At 42.3% G+C, this 23,184-nt stretch overlaps 2 protein-coding genes across 6 annotated transcripts in view; one reads left to right on the top strand and one right to left on the bottom strand.

The window, feature by feature from the left end:
* Nucleotides 1-1,223: 1,223 nt before the first annotated feature.
* LOC136773521 (UNC93-like protein) lies at nt 1,224-8,988 on the top strand. Its single transcript, XM_066727258.1, has 7 exons — nt 1,224-1,486; nt 3,381-3,896; nt 4,171-4,457; nt 5,269-5,494; nt 5,627-5,786; nt 5,874-6,141; nt 6,504-8,988. Exons 2-7 carry the CDS (start codon nt 3,637-3,639, stop codon nt 6,761-6,763), a joined length of 1,461 nt encoding a protein of 486 aa, XP_066583355.1. The 5' UTR covers nt 1,224-1,486; nt 3,381-3,636; the 3' UTR covers nt 6,764-8,988.
* pdm3 (pou domain motif 3) overlaps nt 8,937-23,184 on the bottom strand; it is an 88,951-nt gene continuing 74,703 nt past the window's right edge. Inside the window, exons 3-14 of one of the 5 annotated variants that reach the window (XM_066727253.1) lie at nt 18,601-18,766; nt 18,331-18,489; nt 18,035-18,226; nt 16,352-16,513; nt 15,995-16,248; nt 15,168-15,384; nt 13,866-14,046; nt 13,200-13,256; nt 12,210-12,293; nt 9,879-10,030; nt 9,681-9,794; nt 8,937-9,069 (exon numbers count right to left, since the gene is read on the bottom strand). In XM_066727253.1, the coding sequence (XP_066583350.1) occupies nt 8,999-9,069; nt 9,681-9,794; nt 9,879-10,030; nt 12,210-12,293; nt 13,200-13,256; nt 13,866-14,046; nt 15,168-15,384; nt 15,995-16,248; nt 16,352-16,513; nt 18,035-18,226; nt 18,331-18,489; nt 18,601-18,766 (1,809 nt within the window). In that variant the 3' untranslated portion in view covers nt 8,937-8,998. Of the gene's footprint in view, nt 9,070-9,182; nt 9,795-9,878; nt 10,031-12,209; nt 12,294-13,199; nt 13,257-13,865; nt 14,047-15,167; nt 15,385-15,994; nt 16,249-16,351; nt 16,514-18,034; nt 18,227-18,330; nt 18,490-18,600; nt 18,767-23,184 lie in introns of those variants that run through there. The other 4 variants (XM_066727254.1, XM_066727255.1, XM_066727257.1 and 1 more) reach the window with 4 other exon arrangements.

The following is a 23,184-nucleotide window of genomic DNA, read 5'->3' as shown; positions in this document are numbered from 1 at the left end:
ATTCTGCACTGTAATAGACGTTAATGAGCTTTATAAGCAAATTTACTTTTCTCTCTAGTACTTCAAGTTTTCATCCAACGTGCAATTAGAAGCGGAATTATTTATAGCTTTATTTAGGCAATTATGTTAATATTCATTTAAGTGTTAATTATGTGCACCAACCAAGTAGATATCTTAAAATTATGAATTTTCTTGAATAAAAGCCAAACAAAGGACATTTTCCATTATTTGCTTTAAACTTCTCCTTAGAATACGAGTTATTGATTCGAGATGCGATATTGTAAATTGTTTGTTCAAATTGCAAAAGAAATTGTTCTAAAACTGTGTGAAAGGAAGAAAGTTATTATATACAGCCCGTAATTTAACTTATAAAACTTATTTACCACGTTCTTAGTCGAGTCTTTAAATTATCTATAGATATATCCTCTCTCTCCTTATATTTTGGCAAAATTTATACCTTTCATTAAATTTGACCTATCAATAAAAAAATTAGTTTGCAAGTTAAAACTTTGAAACGCGAAAGTCATCCTATTGAATACAGATTCTATGAGATTGTTAAAGCCTGGATAAGAGCTTATTGGTACATTTGTGCTTATAGTAGCTGCTATCCGAGGTTCAATCCTGTCAGTACGATTGTCTACTTTCGATATAATTACTGTTATGATGCAATACGTCAGTAACCGTTCACTAGGCACTAATTACTTTCTCGTTAGATGAACAATTAATGACGCTCTCCACTGATAATTATTGATGTCATTAATGAATGCTGTGGAATAAAACTAAGTGAAACAGCCTTGTGCACATTCCGCTAGACTGAATAATAAGGTAAACCATGATGTCTCTGTACCACTGCTCTAATTTTTCTTGATACTTTTCCGATTTTTCTCTGCAAGCATCCAATACACCTGCTAGTAAATCATTCGTAGAATGCTGAATTATTTCACTTGATCCACGGAGACTGTCTCTACTATAAATCGCAATTAACGTTCCACATAAATTCTTTAATCGGCTTAAATTGGCCATCTTAATGAGAGTTTTCAATTGGGAATAGGTAAGACGTCTCTTGTTCCGATCTTACGGCAAATAAATGTCGATAAGCATCGAAATATCCATAATACGTGGATGCTTACTATCGATACGGCGAGCGAAGGTAGAGTTAGATAATGGTGGGGAAAAATGTGTTCATTTAATCTTCAGGAATCATACTGCGACCAGTTGTGGCTTACGGTGTGCTGCACGCACGTAAAACTCACCAGCTCGAAATATGCAATTTACATAGCCGACGATCCATTGGTTTTTCATCAAAAATGATAATCGAAAAGAGTGTCAAATTGAGTATAATTAACGAGTGATAATTTCGTATGTTGGATCAGTGCTTATACTTTTCTCAATCTTAGCTTTGGTCGAGTCAACGAACAACATTAATCATCCATCGTATTATACATATATGTATATATATATAGTCCCGATAATTAATCTTGGTCAGGTGAGCATGATACTAAAGCATTTATTTTTCGCACTCGCCTTTCCTCCTATCCTCCCTATTTACCCTTCCAGGGGGTGGTGTTCGCTGGTTGGAATTAATACGAGTAGATTTGAAAACTTAAGGTCGTCGCTCTTGGCACGTCATTCATAATTTCTCTCCGTCTCTCTGAACCAAAACTTTTTAAGATATTCTAACGCGCAAGTAAACATTATACCTCGCGTGTCTAACTTTTTAATGTAGTTTTAATGGTTTTTCTGAAAACGGCGTGTTATTTTTGCCAAATGAAAATTGTCGCCTCTTTATTGTTTCTTATTTTTCTATTCGAACTCTTCAATCGATTCCCAGAGTTCCTATACTACTTTCCTGATTCGTAATTTCTTGTTATGTTAATTAATTCAGAAGATTTTTCCCGGTCTCTCTCTCTCTCTCTCTCTCTATTAACGCTATTGCATTTTTTTTATTATATAACGAGGTATTCATTACCTTACAATTTAAACGGGTCGAGTCAATGAAACACTTCTCATGTATTTTTCCACAATATACAATTTTCTCCACGAGTAATTATAAACTGCTGGTTTATTGTATAGTCTTATAATATTTATCCATGGTTAATTTAAAAATAACTTGTAACAAATATCGAGCTTGAAATTTTTTATACCGGCCGATTTAGTTAATATTGATGGAGCTTTCATGGAGCGTCGTAAATTGCGTTAATATCTTGCTTGGCTGACCATTTATGTTACGTCAGAATGTATATATGAGAATGTTGTTCCACCGCTTCTGCAGTAGAATTGTGCAAACTGTATCGCGTCAGGATAACGATCGTGAAAGGAGGGAAAATTTATGGACAGTCCCAAGGCTGGTTAAACGATCGCGTTTGATTTAAAAATCATCCAAGTTCCGCCATAAGGTTACACAAAACCCACACACCGACGCTAAAAAACTTGCATAAATATGTATTCATTAACAATGATAATAAAACCACTCGGCATTTAAATTTCAACGGACAAATGATACGGTAATTGACAATATTGTTCGGAGAACAGAAGCAAATAAATTCAATGGAATTTACTAAATAAGGAACGGAAGAGAAACTGCTTTCTTCACTGCAATGTTGTTTATCGCTCAAAGTAAAAATCGCTGGCTTCCTGAAAATTACATCTACGGTAATAAATTTAATCAACTTTCCCAATAGTAGGATAAATATAGTTGTATTATTACTCCGGTCAAATATTTGAACAACGAAAATCTCATTCTCCATTCTGGCTGCATCGTGGTGGTTCAGTAAGCAAATTCGGATATCCAATTTATCAAAAACAATGAAAATAGAGATTACTAGATACTCGTGTGAACTTTCTCTAACAGCACCAAACTCGCAAACTACAATTTTCATCGATATTGATGCAATACTGTTACAAATTACAAACGCATTTCAACAATGTCTCTGCTGGAAATTTGGTAGCGTTGCGCAAACTTTTGTAGAGTTGGAGTTGGAAATGGTAGCGAGGGAAAGAGAAAAGCGGTGTGAAATGACAATGAGAGCTTGAATCAAACAGAGAGTTTAATTGAGAGACGCGTTAATGAGTAGTCGTTACCACTAAACTGGTTCTCAAAGTCGAAAAGAGCGATCGTCAAAAGGATTCTTAACCGCATAAAATTGGTGACAATTTAAGGTCATGTTACAAACGTAATTGTTGGCTCGTTTAGCTCAATTGCGCATTAGAGCGAACTTCCCCTTCGAATTTTCTCATCTCTTTAATCACATCCAGTCCTCCCTTCCCCACCTACTCACAAATATTTATCAGCCAGCACACGTACTATATACATGTAAAATTCTCTCATTACTTCACTTGTCGTTCTATATGATAAATGCATATATTGCTTTCTGTTTCAGACGCCAAAATCATAATTATTCAATGCTAATCAAATCTAGCATAAAATAATGCGATATTTATTTATGAGATTACCATAACAGAGTAGAGAGTGTTACCAATTACGTTTGTTGATAAATGGCACGTGGTTATTGTTCGAACTTGCGCTCATAATTCCCGCCGCTCTCCATGGAATATCGTGGTTTTTGTATTGGGTGCTTTGTTATTTTTGTTCGGTGCCCCTTATTTTTTCATTGAAAAACAAAGGTTTGAGCTAGAATGGCGAACGACGTGGCGAGCAACGGTGGCGGCCAATTCGTGAAAGTAAAAACAGACTATCCCCCGTCGGAACGTAGACGGGTCATTAAAAACATTTTGGTAATAGGATGTGCATTTATGGTACACTTTACTGCTTTCATGGGAGCTGCCAATCTACAAAGCTCGGTAAATGCCGATCAATCACTGGGGACATTCACTTTGGCCGCTATCTATGGCAGTTTAATTTTCAGCAATATTTTCTTGCCACCTCTGGTTATAAGGTTGGTCGATTTACAAAATACGCTCTCGTAATTAAGCCGCACAAAAAATCTCCCAGATTTATTCGTTGCGAACAAAATCATGGTGTATGAAACTGGCCTTGGTTTTTGTCGGAGAAATGGTGCGCGAAGGTAAAGCGTGGTACTACGTGGCGGTACCTTGACCACGAAACCGCGAGTTTTTATCGGTTCCGCAGTTGCCTAGGCTAGCGAGAAGGAAAAACGCGCGTGTATATAGGTATACAGTTCCTGGTGAAAAAATGTCGTTTTATTTCAGCTGGTTCGGCTGCAAGTGGACGATAGCCTTGGCGATCCTAACTTACGTGCCCTTTATAGCGGCTCAATTCTATCCTAAATTTTACACGATGATCCCCGCTGGTTTGACCGTCGGTCTTGGCGGTGGCCCGTTGTGGTGCGCCAAGTGTACTTACCTCAGCGTTGCAGCCGAAGCTTATGCCACAATTTCCGATATCAAGGCCGACGTTCTTGTCACCAGGTTCTTCGGGCTTTTCTTTATGTTTTACCAAGCAGCCCAGGTCTGGGGTAATCTCATATCTTCCGCCGGTAAGTAAACTAACTTTCAATTCCATCGATCCTCCCTTAATCTCTTTTACTTTTCGATAGATAGCTTTTCTTTGGGAGAAATATTCGTTTGCTCAACGCATTAAATTTCGCGAGCTCCAAAATGATGTAATGAATAACGTATATATATATATATAGAGTGGATACTCGCATAAAGTAGTTAGGAGAGTCTATAGACTGTTAACTGTATAGAAGCTGGGGCGAACGATTATGTTGCCTATCCATATAATCCTGTTGCCTCTTCCGATGAAGCAATGATCTCGCTCAACTGATAACACGGATCCACCAGCAATCGCTTCCCCGTTCGTATTAATAAAACTCGAGTTTGGCCATTTAACCGCGCGTCGGGCTGGGACCAGTTTTATTGCGCATAATTCTGCTGGCGTCGCAAAATAGTTATATATATATATGTATATACCCATACACAGCACGCTGGAATTAAATCACATCGTACATACACGCAGAAGAGAGTCGTTGCATCGACTCGAACGACCCAACAAAATTCCTCTCGCAGATAGCAATTTTTCTAAAAACGCGATTGACATGACTTGATTTTGTAAATTAGGCACGATTCGCAGGGCAGGGGGAAAAATGGCGAATTTTAGCCTTGCCCGGAATTAATCGCAATTTTCACGGAATCAATTTATGCGGTGCTCTCAGCGTAAGTGGTGAGCTTCGGAGTGAAGCTGTCCACTCGCTAATTTCTCCTATACAAGTACCATATCGCGCTCGTAAAGGGAATAATTTGTAGGGATATTACGTTTCCGTTTTTACCCGAGTAATGCATTTCCAGTACTTTCCTACGGCGTGGAATCAACATCCATGAACGTCACATTGAATAGTACAAAAGTTGCGGAAATCTGTGGCTCGAGATTTTGCGGGCCAACCGGTTCCTCCGAGGAGAATCCTAATCTTGCTCCTCCGCAAACCGAGAGAATTCATCTCATATCTGGAATATATCTCGTCTGCATGATCCTAGCCAGTATGATTGTTGCTTTTGGCGTTGACTCGCTTTCCAGGTAGCAAAACTTTTCCTCATTTTCAAGTCCTGCATATATAATTGCGGGCAGCTACCTCTTGGAATATCGTTAAACATTAACAATCAGACCGTTTACGCTTTATCATTTTATTCCAATTTGCTTTTACCTCAGATACGACAAAGGGCGCAAAGCATCCACGGCAGGTTTATCCGGATTTAAATTACTGGCAGTCACGCTACAGCTTCTGAAGGAGAAGAGTCAGATTCTAATATTACCAATTATAATGTTCATTGGAGCGGAGCAGGCATTTTTATTCGCTGATTATAATGCCGTAAGGATTTGTATAATGTATACAAGCTACGATATTTATATACATTGATATAATCTATAATAATGATTCGAGAAATTTTCCGCACAGTCCTTCGTCTCTTGTGCCTGGGGAATCAGCAATATCGGATACGTTATGATTTGTTTCGGTGTGGCTAATGCTATAGCCGCACCAACCACTGGGTCAATCGTGAAAATTACAGGACGAAGACCCGTCATGGCATTTGCATTTTGTCTACACATGGCAATTATTATTTTCCTTATTTTCTGGAGACCTACACCGGACCAGGGTATCATCTTTTTTACCATATCTGCTCTTTGGGGAATTTGCGATGCTGTCTGGCTCGTGCAGGTTAATGGTACGTTCACGATTGTTGTTACAATAATCATTCTTATCCTTCTAGCATCAATATGAAATCATCGTCCGACAATAATGTAGAATTTCGACAAAGGTAACGTCATTGTCGTGGTTATCAACGTAGAGTTACCTACACATGTAGGAACCTCTCGATCTTATCTTCCATAGGTAATACAGGTAACCTAGGGTTTTTTCCCGTGTAGCAGAGTACAGTATTGATTTGTTGGTATAAGTACTTCATGACCAAGTTGCATCGACAGTAGACTCGTGCTTTACGCCAATAAGCTCTGTTTCTATTAATCAATGTTATCATATAAAAGTCTCAATTTCTGTTGGATTACAAGAATTTATTGAAATTTTTAGCACTGAGTGGAATACTGTTCCCCGGAAGGGAAGAAGCGGCGTTCTCGAATTTCCGCTTATGGGAATCAACAGGATCTGTGATAACTTACATTTACAGCCCTTACTTATGTACATCGATAAAGCTGTATCTTATGATAGGAATTCTATGTATCGGTATGGCTGGCTATGCCATCGTGGAGTGGACTGGCGCCGCCGATAAAACTGTTCCAGACGAGAGGATCGATTTCGAGCTAGTAGCTAGGAATGAAGTGACTCGATAAATTAACCTTTCCATCCCTTCTGATCAGTAATGAAGAGGGATGGGAAATTTTGTTGGAGGTTCAAAGCGAATAATAATAAATATGTATTTATAGAATATTATCTTGGAAAAAGATGGCTCGTCATGCGATTTGTGTGATTTGTACCACAATATATGTTTTTATTTTATTCTTGTGGACACCTACTAGATTTTACACAGGTATTCGCTTAACAGCTACGATCTTTTCTTTCATTTAAATACGTACTTTAATATTACATCGTGAGTCTATGTGCTAACATTCAAGCTAATGCTACCGTTACTTAATTTAATTGTATACTTATGTGCTTAATAGCCGAGTGTGTGCTTACTGTGCTCCCGAGGTCGACTGATTCCTGTCTGCAGCACGCGATGCTGAATTATCTCTACATCTTTCTCTTAGCCGATAGCATGGAGAATTAGAATGATTTTCCTGTCTTTCCCAAAACTCTCTCAGTGAGCATGGATAATACTTGTTGCAAAATTGTTAAAATTCCTTCGAGTTGTAACGATATCGGCACATAGGAACCAATAGACCTCGAATCTTTATATGTAGCGTCGTTAAATTGCTGATTGTATGTTGATTACTACAATAACTTGCGTTTGATATTTACAATTCAAGTATTGCGGTTTAATAATGTATACTTTATAAAACGTAGTAGGAACTTTGGTTTCGCTGGGCAATGTTTCGAAAGCAATTTCCTCTCGGTATTTTGCGACTAATGGTAATGTTTTTCGTTCAAACTCATCAACATTTGTTTCGAGCTTTATTATTTTTTTTTTCCTCGGATTCTCCCAGTGGTTATGTTATCAAGACCATTGATTTCGATTTATTCGCGGACAGGCAATTCTGCTGGAAACTGCTATAAAACATTCGCCCGTGGATCTATCCTCCTTAGAAATATGACACTCACGAATACAGTTCACATGTTTCCTTAATACTCATGTTTATATTTTCGTAATGATCTATCGAATATGAATTTTACGAAGAAAATACACATGATTCCTAAAATCTTTCTTCTCTTAATACTCTTCTATTCCTCCCCGAAGACTTTCCTTTCGTGTAACAAAATTTAATAACCGGAATATCTCTGTACAAACATTTTTTTTTTATCAAAAAGGTCAACATACAACTTGCCGTCATCAAAATTTTGAATTTTGAATTTTCTTTTACCCTCTTTCACGTCGTATCATTTCTCCTCCCCCCTCTTTATAGTACAATTTCTTTTAATTTATTTTAGGAACAGATCACTTTGCTCGTCTTTTCTTATAATTAAGGTCTTAAAATACATTTTACTTTTAAAAGTTTATATTTAACCATGTAAATTTTCTTTGCTTGAATCAAGCTATTTCATAGCTGTGATATTAAAACTTATCTTTAATATTACAATTCTTATGTCTCATAATATGTACAGGCTACCCTTTGCGACTCCTACCTACAATTCAGCTGAAGATTTTATTATACTAATATCGTAGTAAATAGTCCACTATTTGATTCAAGTACAATTTATGCACATTTTTATATTTATATATGTATATAATGCGTATATATACACATACACACATATAAGTATATTCAGTTGTGTGTAAATACTAAACAAAACATTTTTCAGTACTATTCACAGAACATAAACGGATCTCGTTTGACAATGAATAAAGAGAACAAAAGGTCCAATCGATTGAGAGAATATTGTTTCGGATGCAAGTTTGTAGTACGCGGCAAATTTAACATTTAATACAGTACCACAAAAGTGCATGCGTATAATATTTAGATATTCGCTATTTAATAAGCGGTAATAAGTACGTGTTGTCTACTATAGGGTGAAATAAAATGACCGTGGAATCACTTTATCTCTTGTAATCATAAAATCACATTCATCTCAGGATCGCTCTTTGCCACACTCTATATGAAATATTTGTTACTCACGAATCGACAGATCGAACAATTAGGAACAGAACGTAGACAATGTTTAACACGTATACTTTGTATATGGCAGGATATTCCTGGACGACTTTTTTTTAAAAATTTGTAACTTCCGTCCTTTCGATATCCCTTATATCTTTCTTGGATTAAATACAACTTGAGTAGTTTGACAAGTGTGATGAAGCATATCCCTATGTTTTATGGTATACTTTCAAAGACGTTATTGCATTATTTACTTGCTATTTATTTTTATAGTTTCTTATCGAGATTTAAATAGATCGCGTAATCTAAATTTATTTATGGGACTACGGCCCTTTGGCTAGTCTCTCGATTCTGGACGCATTTTGGTACGTTCGCAATGCTTCCATCTGGAACAGTAAATTAATTATGAGTGTTTGAGCGTCGATTTAGCGTATCGTGTGTGTGTACGTGTGTCTTGAAATGTAAAAATATCTGACACCAACACTGTGATATAATTAAATACAAGCTACGTCTCAAACAAACAGAATTTTCATATTCTTGAAAATAATTGGCGCGCTATCCGAGTTAGTTATCGTTCCTTTCCACGAGGATTAAATGCTACCAACAGTCGATAAGAGTGAATTTGGCCAAAATTTTTCTCGACCTCGCGTAAAGCAGAATTTCTTTTGTTCCCGTGAACGAAAAAATCTCCATATTTAGTTATTAGAGATGAAAGAAAGAGAAAGACGAAGAGAGAGAGAGAGAGAGAGAGAATAGTAGAAAATAAAATATTGATCTTTTATTCGTGTATCTAGATAGTTGCATGTTAAAGCTAAATTCTTTACGCCAGTAATCACAATGAAGAATCCTTCAACCTCAATCCAACTATACTTATTTCGTATATAATAGTTTTTACTCTAATCGAGTGCGGATCGTTAATTCACTAATCTCTTCATGGAGGAATGGTCTGATTTAGTTTTCTTTTAAGAAACCGTGGTGTAAATACATTACACGACACCTTTCGACATCATCCTCACTGTGTTTTTTAACGCCTGTCTCTTATTGCAGAACCAAATCCTTATCACTTCTCTGTCGTAGCCTAGTCTTGCTGCCAGTGCGGTGATTTCGTTTCCTGAAAAACAACAAGATGATGAGCGAAACACACAGTGACGAGGAAATGTAACGCGTTGATGATGGCAATACTAATAATACCAACCATTAGGATGAGTGTTAACTTCAAAATTAGCGTTGAGCAATTCCAGGGCTTGGGGGGTGAAAGACGTTCTCCGCTTCCGTTTCTTGCTTGGTTCCACTCCGATGAAATCCGTCAGATGATTGACACCGCTCTTGTACCTGCAATCACGCGCACTACTCTCTCTCAAATGCTGAAGACTTTCCTCTTTTCGGCTAATTCAAAATTTTTAGGCAAAATATCTACGCACACTTGCGGGTCGACGCAACTTGGGGGGAGATGAAGCGAAGGGCAAAAGCAAAGAGAAAAAAAATGCAAGAATTATGTAGGAAGGGGAAGAAAGAGAGGAGAAGGGAGAAGAGGAAGGCAAAGCTTGTCACTTTTTTGCCAGCGTCGTTTGTCTCTCGTATTGCTGTTTACGCCGTTCCGCTCCGCGCCGCGCCGAGTTTGTTGTCGCAAAACTGCATTTGCTTTCGCGCGACGATTAATCAGACGACTTTCGGCCGCTAAACTATGAAACTTTTTTGGTACACGGGGCAAACGGTTTCGCGTTTCCGGCTAAATGAAATTAGCGATTGAGCTGATAAACACGCCAAGTTTGGACGATTACGGGCAGCTTTTGATTTAGGCGTAATGCGTATAGAGAGTTGGTGCACGTATACACTGCAATGGTGTGAATGTGTATAATATGAGAGAGGCCAGAGGTGAGAAAATGAGGGACGCGCGGGCGAGCGCGGCTTTTGAACGCAGGTCGCACTCGCAGCGAGACGGTGCTGGCTGCTGGATTGGAAGTAGCTGGAGTGTTTGGGGGCGGGGGATGGTACACGTTCGGTGACTGCCGTCCTAAAATTTATGTTTTTAATTTAACTCCGAATGACCAACTGTCGGGTCCAAGGGAAAAAAAGTGGAGGCAGCGGGCCATTAGCATCGCGCGGTGATATTTCGTCGAATTCGCGCGAGAACAATATGCTAATGGAGAAGCCGGCTGCGAAGAACCGATGCTTCGGGAAGGGAAGCATAAAATGCATGCGACTGCACAAACCCGTAAAGCTTCCTACACTCGCAGCTGTGTGCTTATAGCGGCCGTAGCGGCGCGCGTGTTTGTCTTGGTGCGCGCGCTAACGTAGGGTTTTATACGGTGTTGCGCGAGGATGAAGGAGGGGGGGGGGGGGGGGGGACGGAGCGAGATTACAGCAGGATGGCGGGAGGCCCGAGGGAAAGCCGTGGCATTGCGCGCGAGTCAATTGGCAAGACGGGGACGGACAGAGAGAAGTGTCCTATCCTAGCCTATGTACACGCTACACGTGTTTATGTGTGCTTCCTGTGTCTCTGTATGTGTCTTTCTACTATGATACCAGCAGAGTATGAGTGGGAGGGGGGTGAGTTTGCTCGAAAGGAAGGAGAAACGACAGGAATCGTGGCTAAGAACCAACCTCCGCTCGGGCCCGTCGCGTCGGCGGGGGAGGCGAGGTACATCAGAAACCTGATTTTAATTAGTCCACAGTTTAATTACTCGGCAGATAAATCGCGCACGTGCACCGCATAAACCAGCCGCTTTCATTTTTCCCGTACGGCACGGTCGCACTTAGCTCTACGCTCTGAGAATGCCGGATATGTATTTTCTGCGCGTTAAACAGAAATCCCACGACTTTTTCGAAAGTCCCTCCCCCTTGTATCCCTCTTCTTCCTCGAATCATATTCACATACGTCATTTCCCTCGTGTCGATTGATCCAGCGAGACACGGACTTTCAAAGCAGATTGATTTTAGTCCAAACGATTCCTAATTCGTGTAGCAAATGAAGCCGCGGGTATAATTATGGAGGGTGAAATTTCGTTAGTGCCTATATATATATATATATATATGTTATGGCAGCTCGGGGGAATAGACGAGTTTCTTTGTGGCGGAAATCTAGTCTATCTGGTCGCGTCGCGTCCCTCCGCGCAAATGCAATCCTGGTGGCTAGCAGGCTACGGCCATCCGCAATCGCTGTTACGGTTCGTCCCATTCTAATTAACATTCCGCGTATTTATTAGACGCGGATCTGCAATTAATCAGATGGATTCAATTAGCGAATTACCAATTAGCACAGACGCGTTCGCACGCTCTCTCGGATAGCGGGACGACAGGACGGGCGATCAGGCCCTAGAGCTCAGATCCCGCTGGATGAAAGCAGTATTATCGTGTTTCGGGACCAGCTGATAAATACTTTAGCATCGAAGGATTTCCACCAGCCATCGACGGTTAAGCTCTCCACCGCGCCGCAAGCTTTAACGATAATCGAGCGACAAAATCGACAAGGACAAAGCTGAGAACCCGCGAGTGATTCGCTAATATTTCATTAGTTCTGGCTCACCTTTCTTCGGCCTCCTTCATCCACCTCTCGAGAACCGGCTTGATCTTCTGCGCACTTTTCGGCGTGATGTCCAATTTCTCGAATCTACAGTCAAACGTTTCCAATTATGTTTTCTCTTATCGTTGTATACACGATTCTTCTTTCTTTTCTTTCACTTTGTTTCTCGTTTCTTAATACAATATACATATATATATATATATATATGTAGAGAGAAAATGAGATGAAAGTTGAAGAGAAATTGGCTTTACTTCTTAGCGTACTGAAAAGGAGCACTAGCAGACATGCATCGATTCAATATAACAGGACATTGACAATGTGACAGCATGCGTAAGATTTGGTGATACCGCAGATGATGTTGCCAACGCGCGTTTCAGCGAAATCATTGTTCGCGGGGTAGCACAGCACGTAAGAAGTCGTACGCTTGCTAATCGAACCGACGGAAAAGAATCGTAATGAGACCCTTTTCAAGGTATGACAATTTTTGGCGCGTTGGCGACATCATGCTCGAGTTTGCCAATGCCCTGGCTCGGTGAAAATTCGTTAATTTCAAAAGTGCTCCTATGTCGCATCTCATTCGAACGGTATTAGAAATTAGTGAAAGTGCTTGCAGCTATACCCAAAATATAAAAGCGAGGTGTGTTTCTACGTAGAGAGAGAGAGAGAGAGAAAAAAACAGAAGAGAAAATGAGAGGGGGGAAAGCGGAAGAGAGATTAGAAAGCGCGAAGAGTGTAGAAAATTATTGATTTTTCGGGTCGAGATGAAGTTTTCTGTGGTAAAAGCATCTCGAATGTCTCTTCTCTAATACCATTGCAAACACAGAGTCCTCTTTTCTCTTTATTTTCATTATTATGCAGCAATAGGAACAGTGTCCGCTCGAGCCGGATTCGCTCCGATCTCGTGGAGACTCGACGCGATACTTGGGTATAACTGCGGGCCTTGATAGCTTTTAGATTTTTAAGTAAATTAAATAGCATGTGGGGTGAACGTACGTAGTTTGCTGCTGAGAGGCAATCTGCGAGGCAGCGTACATCTGGGTAGCCAGGGCACTGGGGAACAATCACCAATGCTTAAGTTAGTTGAGAACGTTAAAACTCTAACCGAATTTTACATCAGCCGGTTCCACGGCTCACCACGCTGGTTCCCGGATCTAACTTTTCGACTTTATCCAAACTTGTCTCGAAATGTATACAAGGAGAAACAATGAAATCTCTCACCGAAAGCCTTACTTATATTCCTCTCACGACACCCTAATACATCGCCCAAAATCGGGGAACCACCGTGATGTTCTCTTAAACAGAATCATTCTACAATAATCATCCAGCTATTCCGGGTTCTTCGCGGTAATATAAAAAAAAAGAAATTGTTAGAAAAAAGAATTATTTGGTGAAATCGAACACTGGAAGCAACATCCTGCCTTGTTGAGAGCTACACGATGATTTTGGCCTAGATTTCTTTATAAAGAAACCACAACTATTTTTCCTTTGTAACACGCGACAATCTCTGAACTAGTAAAATGATTTATTTAGCTATTGATCGACGCCATATCCAGTGACCTGGCACATTATCGCTTTTTTCCCTGTCGCGTACTGTAATAGGACAATGAACGATTTCCTTTATTGACTAAATCGGGACGAAAAAAAGTAAAAATTTCTCACCTGCAAATAGCACTTTGGCTGTACGCAGGACCTTCCGTGATACTTAGAGCTTGCCCCACTTGAGTCTGCGTGAGGCCAAGGGATAATCTGCGAAGCTTGAAAGCCTTCGCAAATTCCTTGATCTCGTCCAGATTGATACCGTCCACTACGTTGTTCGTCGCTTCATTGATCGTTGGTTGACCTGTGAATTACAGTGAATAGTCATTAATAAAGGTTATACGAATATATTTTTGCTCCCCTTATCATTTCTCCAATATCTCATCAGCATTTATAATTTCCAATCCCATACAAATGTTCCAACTATTTTAACACATCGACCTCTTTTCCATTGAAATAGTATGACTGTTGCCGTCTATTATTATCTCGTCCCGGTCGATTCAGTAAAAATTAACTGGCAACTGCTCCGCTTTCTTTTAGCCCGCTTTAAAGCGAAGAACACGGATGATCGTGGTTAAAATTCAAGGGATATCGGTGACTCTTCTCGCTCTGATATCGCGTTAGGATTCGGGCGAGTTTCCGTCGAGCGATTGCACGTTTCAATCGATTCAGCGAAACGCGTCGTATCGCATCGAGACTACGGAGAGAGGAGCGGCCTAATGACATCAGGCGGCTTCGTTAAAGCAACTTGAGCTACATCGATTTCTCTCGTAAATCTGTCTCTCCTACCGTACGTGCATGCAGCATGTATATACATATATATATATATATATATATATATGTATATACGCGCGCAGACAGCACGGATGCCCACGTGTACCGTAATCTCGAGAAGCTCTCTGCCCCGAAAAAAAAGCTGTAAAATTTTTCCATCCTTATCGCTCCAATCGCACATACCGATCGTTAATAATTAATTAATAACCATCCGACCTGCCTAGAAAATCATTGCAGCGTTCTCATATAGAGTTACGAAAAATCGTGTAAAAATTCTAACAAAACACGCCGAAAATAAACAATTACGACAATCGATACGTTCGTTAATACAGCGAGAAAAATAATTATTCGACTCTTCGATTCTCTGCTTAAGAGTGCTCGAGTTTAATGAAAACCGATTCAGGCTGCACGTTTTTGTCGGGTATATTTATTCGGAGCGAGATAATCCAGGGAAAGGGGCATTGTCGGGTATTTTTTTGTGTAGGCAGTTAATTCTAAACGCGCGAGTGAGTGCTCTATATACTTTTGCAGGATCGATTCGCGATGGACGGGAGCATCGAGAGATGGTTTGAAAAAAGAAATGCCAGGCGAAAAGAGCTAGATCGAATTATACTATATAATGATAGGAGGAGTACTCGAAATTTGACTTACTTGGCGAATCGTTGAGCAAATCGTCGTCTTCCTCGATGGGACTGTGCATACTGCTTGGTGAAGCCTTGACGCCAGTGGAGGAAGGATGATGAGTGGTGGTGATGGTGATCTCCCCGTTGCTTGCAGCCAGCCTGTTGAGGGCTGAAGCCGCGGATACGACCGACTCGTTCAAAGGCGAAGATTGCTCGGGCCTCTCCTTGTGGTGCTTCTCCGTCGGCTGCGAATGACAGTGGTGGATTAGCCGCGACAATAGACTCCGCCGGTCATGCCAATTATACACTTAATAATGAGGCTGGCTCGTCCCGGGATCGGGACACTTTGGACTCTAATTAGTGGAAAGAGCCGGTAGCCCGACTCCTCGCTCTTCAGCATTACTTTCTTAACGAGATTGGCCGCTATCGGGAATTATCCAGGCCGCTCTCCGCCATCGCCGATCGTGCAAGATCTGGCAAGGAGCCTCCGTTACCGGTATAGGGGTATATACATATATATATATATATATACCCAATCGTATATCGCGCATTGTCTTTCTTCGGAGGAGCGACTTGTCGAATGGCCAGCGTCGTCATCCAGTCACGGCTCTCTCGCACGCGACGAAGACGAGGAGGATTATTGGTTCTGGCGCGGCTAAATTTTCATTGACCAATTTGGCAAATGATCGGAGAGGCTTGCTTGCACAGCCTTGAAACTTGGAGATGGAGCGATTGTAGGCGCTTGCATACACGTATATATACATATATTTCATATATATATATATATATATATGTACACATGTACAGAGGAATGGAATGGATGATTACCGAGCGTGAAGCGTAGCGTGCTCTTACCGTGTAATGATTTATATGTGAGCTATGTCGATGGCTATGTTGTTGTGGCGACGTCGTGAGAAGTGGTTGCTGCGATGCCTGGGCGGCTTGCACGGCCTGTGCCGCTTGAGCTTGCGCTGCTTGTGCGGCTTGCAGCAATTGCTGAGGTTGCATCGCATTCAGTAGCTGTTGGCTGGCTGAACTGTTGCTTAGAAGGTGAGGCAATGCGGCAGGATTCAAACCCAAGCCCGAGGCCAAGCTGGGACTTGTTGGTACTGACGAATCAATAAATTAGTAACCAATATACTCCCTACCTCTTTACTTTCAACGTTATATATATACACGCACACATGTACACACACTTCTTCTCAGGCTTACCATTGCTGGTTGGAGTATTGAGCATGTTTTGTGGCTGAGCGATCGATTGGAGATTGGCCAGTGTCGTTGATACCACTTGTCCGTTGCTCAGCGCTAGATTCACCATTTGATTGTTGGTCACGTGACTCACGGGAATCGTAAGTATGGTTTGCGTCGCGATTCCTGAAGCATGGCAATAGAGATACGGGGTTGAAAGAGGATTGGGGAAGAAGAGCTAGGTTTTATGCAGAGTTTATGCGCGAGAGGGAGAAATATATAGGGCCGAGTCGATTCAATATTTGAGTCTATTATGGAGCTGGGTCCACGTGTCGCTGATCCGCAGGATGGGTAGTAAAGTTATCAGAGTCTCATAGAGGGATTATTAGGCAACCCATAGGGCAGGTAACCTCGCAGGCTAGCGTAGTTGGCAAACTATTATCGTCATCTTAATAGTAGGTACAGGTACTGGCCATGGACTGGGCTGCGAGAAGGACGCCTAATCATACTTAGAATAGTTTCGGGATTACCTCCAGCTTCGCTAATCTGATTACCCTGTACACGCGCTTAATATGATTACCGATCATGAGTATGTACCCGTGTTGGTACCTACAGCTAAGCTAAGCAAATCCTGTATTCTGAACAGCCATAAAAGTTTTGCGCCCTCCCGTAGTTGAGGTCAGCGACGATCCGATTAATACAATATGATATTTTGGAAGAGCACAGGAGCAACGATAATCGAGCATCTTTTCCATGTTAAGTATATCTATGGGGAGGAGGCCGTGCGCTGACGCGAGCTTGCAATTGGAGATTAAAAGTCGAGCGTGGATTATTTTTTTAGAGAGAGAGAGAGAGAGAGAGAGAGAGGAGGGGGTGTAGGATGACGTTGGTGCGTGAATTAAGCGGAGATTTTAAAGGGTAGAGCGCGATGAGAAGCTTGTGCGTCCGCATAATATTATGCAATCAAGATGTGCCGATGTATAATATAATATCGACTATCTCTGACTAGCTCGGACCATGGCTGGGGGTCCGTCGTCCATACTTAGTGGTCCTAGGCAGCCTTGGTGTGCGAGCGTTGGGCAAACTCTGCAACTAATTTCAATGTATAATTAACGTCTCACTACCCCTTTCTCCTACTCGACGAATTTCTCTCCCTTTTCCAGTCCCCTCGGCCCTCCAGCTATCTATAGCTCTCTCACTCTCTCTCTCCCTCCCTAACCTCCAAGCTGGACATCCTAGCGCCGCGGATTCGGCCGCTATTATATCGATTGCGGTACAGCGCTAACTTCGTTTCTACCAACTTGGACTTCTATTCTGCCAATCGAGACAACTTCGGGATTCCGCCTAAATGGATTGAAGTCCTGGGATATGCACCGACACAACGCTGGACGCTATGATGAGCCTCGCTGTGTCAAATAACGTTTGCACTGCTTCTACAATGCTTTAAGCTCGTTGCGATGCTCCATTAACCATTACCCCTTCCCTCTTCCGCATTTCAACGCGGACAGTAATTTTTCAATAAATAGTCAATAAGCGAATGAAGGAGTTGGAAGGCTTGATGCCATCAGCCGCGGTTCTGAAAAGCCAGCCGATTCCAATGCGACTGGACTATGTATACTATACATGTATGTATGGACGTATACATACAAATATATATATAGCATATATATGAGCTATGTCTGTACGTGACTCGCCAAGTGGACTCACCTTGCGAAGTGGGGATAAGAAGCTGCGCACCCTGAATACCTTGGACCAATTGACCGGACGTTAGGATGAATTGAGGCATTGCAACTGGCTGTGGCTGAGATAATAGCTGAGATAACGTTGCCATGGGAGCCGAACCTGGTGGTAGGAGATGCGAAGCTGCCGTCGTACTCGAGGCAGTTGGTACCGTGCTACCTGTAACGTCAAAATATGACCATGCAGTACGTATTCTATTAGGGACCGTCAGGGTTCGTTCAATCCTAATCGTTATTTCAAAATATCGTTTCAACGTTGCTTACCGGGCGAGCTCACTGTCAGATTTAAGGGAGTATTTATCAGCTGATTATTGGTCAGCCCAGCAGTCATACCCTGCAGTCCAGCTGCCAGAGATGCTACTTGCGGAAGATTCTGTAAGTTTGCCAGGTTCTGAAAATTCTGTAGGGTCACCATGCTCGCCACTGTAAAATCATTTTAATTCCGTGATTTCTTGCTAATGTTTTAATCAGTTTATAATGACCGCACGAGGTGTATAATATATATATATATATATATATTAGTATATAGCTTACTGGTGCCATTGAGGTGCGCGACAGCGGCTCGTTTCGCTTGATGCTGATTGTCCGGCGTGGGGCATCGTCTCTTCCGTGAATTTTTCAACTCATCCATCATCATTTGATGCTCGTGCATCGCACCGGTCGCAGGCTCGGGACTGCCAGTGCTACTCCTATCGCTGTCCTGCGAATAAACAAATTCAGGCAAATCTCGTTAATACGATCGTTTAGGTCCAGCCTCTGTACATACATGTATACATTTTATATATCTAATATATATAGTGAGTGTAAACTAAATTAGTATTGTTTTTTGTTTGTCCGGCGGACCTTTGGCGAAGCGTTCGGCGCTAAAAATGAAGGCCAACCCGGCATTTTTTCATCCGCGAAATCAATCGAACGGCAACATGCAAAAGTTTTAGCGCGGGCTCGCAATCATTTTCGCCAAAATGCTCAATTATACGCGCGTGGTTCGTTAACGTACCACGCTTTTTATTGCGACGGCACGTTTAACGCTGAAAATTGATTAATAATCATTCACGGTCCGGCTGGTGCGCGTTAAAATGCCTCAGTTTCGAGCAGTGGCCGGCTGCAACGGAAACGAGAAAGAAGATATATACGGAAAAATTCGTAATAAAGCGAGAAACGCGTGTGTGTCATGGGAAAATCATTCGAGTATAGGTATATATACCTTGGAGGGGGAGATGCTTGTGTGTTGTTCTTACATGTATATCTATGTAGGGTTCGGAAAGAGGGGAAGGGGATGATGATGGAAAAGAGAGAAGGGATTTGTTCGTTGATATGGGTTGCCATGATATGTAATTCATGCATATTTACAGGTAGGTCGAGAGAGGGAATGGGCGAGGGAGGGAGGGAGGGGGAAAGAGCCGAGGAATAATTAAGGAATGCTGGCACATTAAGGCACGGGTTGGTACACGTACGTATACACGTAGGTAACGGGGGTTCTTAGAAGACAATCTGAATTATAATAAATCGATGGTGGAGTACATAGCTGCGATGCTTTAGCACCGCCTATCTTCCAACTGGTAGCGCGCGTCGAGTAATGTTGCCGGTGCGACCTCTTTGCATAATGGCATGGAAATATGCCGGAACGTGTATCGCCATAGTTGGATACAGATTAAGCGTTTTAGAGCTCTTCGGCACTCCGGTAATTCGGGAAAAAGTCTCCCCCACGATTTTGCCTCTTGGCCGCATGAATAAATTCTCGGTTCTCGAACGGATTCTCCGCTCGCCATGCTGCCCCGTGCCACGTCGCACGCCAACCGCTAAAATCCGCTTGATTAACTATCGTACACACGAATATGTACTCTCTCTCTCTCACACACACACACATGGATACAGTTTTCTTATATATATATATATATATATACGAATCCGATTCGCCAGAGCGTTACACCCCTAGTCCGACTCATATTCGATTTTCTTACCAGGGTCGGATCAAAAGCGCGAGATTCCTGATCACAACCTGATCCGAGCCCTAAGAAATTTCTAGTCGGGTCGCTCCATCGACACGGTTTACAATTCGTCGGCGGCCAATGGAACGCGATGGACGCGTTTTCTATTGGAATGAAAAATAATTATTTTATCATAGCCCACACATAGCAGTACCTGTGTGCGCGCGGCCCATTTTTTTTATCACCGGGAGAAAAAGGCCAGCACGCATTTTGCAACGACGTGAAATGCTCCGCTTTTTTATTGGAATCCCGCTTGTAATTTCAAATTCTCGTCAAAGTCGCACAATGGACCACGGTGCGCGCACCGGTCGAAGCATTCCATTGCATAAAAAATAGATAAAGCCCGTTCAATAGGTAACGAACGAAAAATAGGAGACGCGCCAGGCACACACGCAGGTAGTTCAATTTTTTTTCTCTACCCCGGGAAAATTCGTAAACGACTATACCACTCGATATGGCCGGGCCATATTAAATGGACGACGCGAAGGGATTAGTTGAATGCGCACGGCTTGGCCATATTGCTTGTAAAAATGCGTGCTGTTACGCGCCTATATACCTATATTATACACACATACATGTGCGCTTATACACTATACATGTACGAACCTCCGAAACTATATAGCTTCCCGAATCTTCTTTATTTCGTATATAAATTAATCAGGATAGTCCCTGAAAACGTGCATCCACTCCACTTTATATATATATCAGCGTTCTATTTGCGTCACGAGCAAAAATAATGAAAATAATCACTCTCGGATATGAGAACGTACGATATTCCCTCCAAAGAATGTCATCCGTGGTTCACGAGAGATTTCTGACAGACTTTTGTCGCGCGACGCGGATGGGGGAGAATGTTGCCCGGCTCTCCGATGGCTAAAATTCTGCAGGGTTCTGATCCACAGAGAGAGAGAGAGAGAGAGTCGGAGAAGCAAAGGTATACACATGCAGGGGGTAAAAGAGAGAAGAGCCGGCAGTGTGGGGTTTGAAAATGCAACAATAAACATTACTTATCGGCGCGAGGTCTTTAACAATGCGGATACGGGCGAGAAGCGCTCGCTTGGTCGGCAGCAAAGCGCAAGTTTTTTGCAATAAAGTCATTTCGACCGTTTGAGTTATGGGTAATTCCTATGGCGCGCGCACCCCGGGTCCGGTCCATTGATTAGTATTAATGACTTAGCTGCACTCATTTCGCCCGAATAAAAGTAATTGGATTTGGCTTCGACCCCGCGGACTGCGCGCCGCGTTGGCGGCAACGAGAAGCCGCGTGTAAAAATACATTAATATCTGTTTGCGCTTAATAAACGATAGCCGCCGCTGACTTCAGACTAATGGCCGTATTCCGGAATCGGTAATACGTATTTTTATGCTTCTCTCTTTCTGCCCGTTCTCCTTCCTTTCCCATACCTGCCCTCCCGCACCTGTGAGCCCCTCCCTCCCTCCTCTCTCTCTCTCTCTCTCTCTTTCACCCGCACCCACAGCTATTATATCGATTTCCTCGCTGCGCGATCGCCCGTCCTCCAAACTTACTTATCCCGATACCCATGCAGCTCCATTCCGAATTCGTTTGCGCGATTGCCCCTACACTATACATATATCGATCGAAACGTGTGTCGCCGTTGTCATCGTTGGTCCTTCAAAAAAATACTCGGGTTGGTCGTTCCGGAATTATTATTATACCCCGGGAAACTGATGCAAGACGAGAATGAGAGAGCGAGAGGAGGGAAAGGAGATTGGCTGATCTGGCGGAGATATCTGGGACGAAGGTAGGATGTTGGAGTAGGGAGGAAACGATGAATTTCCTCGACGACCCCAGCAGCAGGATCCTGCGGGGACGTTTCAAGGAGGAGGGAGGGGGGGGGGCTGCAATTATCACGTGGTCATTGCGAACTGGTGTTATCGGGAGTAGACGAAGATGGAGTGAGGGTGACGGTGAAACCGTCGAGAGAGAGAGAGAGAGAGAGAGGGAAGACCGAGGCTAGGGAAGAGGTAATGGAGAGGGAGAAGGAGAGAGGAGAGTTCTGGCTCGGGCCGCTTTGTCTGTAAGTGTAATTAGTCGAGGGTGGGGTTTCTGGCGAGGCTGGGTCGACAAGCAGTGCCAGGGAGAGGGGGCTGGTTCATCCTGGACTCTCTCCCCCCCCCCCCTCCCGCTTACGCCTGCTCTCCTCACCCCGGCGTCCTACCATCGCCTTATTTATATGCAAATGAGCTTCATTTCGCGATATTAATGTTCCACCAGAGTCGGCTGGCCCCATTCTCTGAAAGGGTGCGAGAATACGCGGAAAGGGTTCCTCTCCTTCATATGCTTACCGCCCTCTATTCGTTAGAGCTTCTGATTTTCACTGAGAAACATTCGAAATTTTAGCTTCATTGTAGATTCTATTATTTTCATCCATCAACTCGCATTTTTCTTCTCAAACTCTGCTTCTCTTAATTTATCCACTCGTAATAACGTTATTGCTGCAAACGACGATAAACCGAGACAGCTTCGAAGGTAACGAAACTATTTCAATCATTTAAGAGATTATTTTTTTTTTTTTTTTGGCAAGTTTTGGGGAAGAGCGTGGCATTTAAATTGGTCGCTTGTGTAAAGTTAAGCGGATCCTTTGTAGCTCGCGTGTTGCGAGGAAAGTAAGACGCGACAAGCTAAACCCTGAGACACAACGAAGCAGCCCCGTAGTCACGGGGGTCGTTATACACTCAACATTCTGCAATCTACCCTTTCTATCGGTCCTAATTTATGTTGAGTAAGGTAACAGCAGCGACCCCACCCATGGACTGGCTTCGCTAGGAAGGCTCGGTAATGTTTCAAGTGGCTTGTCTGTTGTTAATTTACCCCGGTGAGGCTTGATGGGGGTCTGTCTACCCGTTGCCACGCTCCACTCGTTACTATAAATCGGTCATTATCTATACGCTTTGCAAAGCAGCACTGCCTATAGCAAAATTCTTAAAACATTGTGTTTTCCATAGATAAAAATAAAAAAAAAAGGAAAAACACTACTATACACTCGTTGGTTTGACAAATGTTTTCAATTTCTGGCATACCCAAGCCGATCAAAAATTGCCCATAGCGGTCGTTACCAATAATGACTTTAGGAATAGCTTTCTCTCCTTCCACCCCCCTCACTCCGTC

Source organism: Prorops nasuta, unplaced genomic scaffold, assembly GCF_024137725.1.
Source record: "Prorops nasuta isolate Cenicafe-Biocafe unplaced genomic scaffold, Cenicafe_Pnas_1.2 PNAS00005, whole genome shotgun sequence".
Lineage (NCBI taxonomy): Eukaryota > Metazoa > Arthropoda > Insecta > Hymenoptera > Bethylidae > Prorops > Prorops nasuta.
This window is presented reverse-complemented; position numbering and strand designations above follow the sequence as displayed.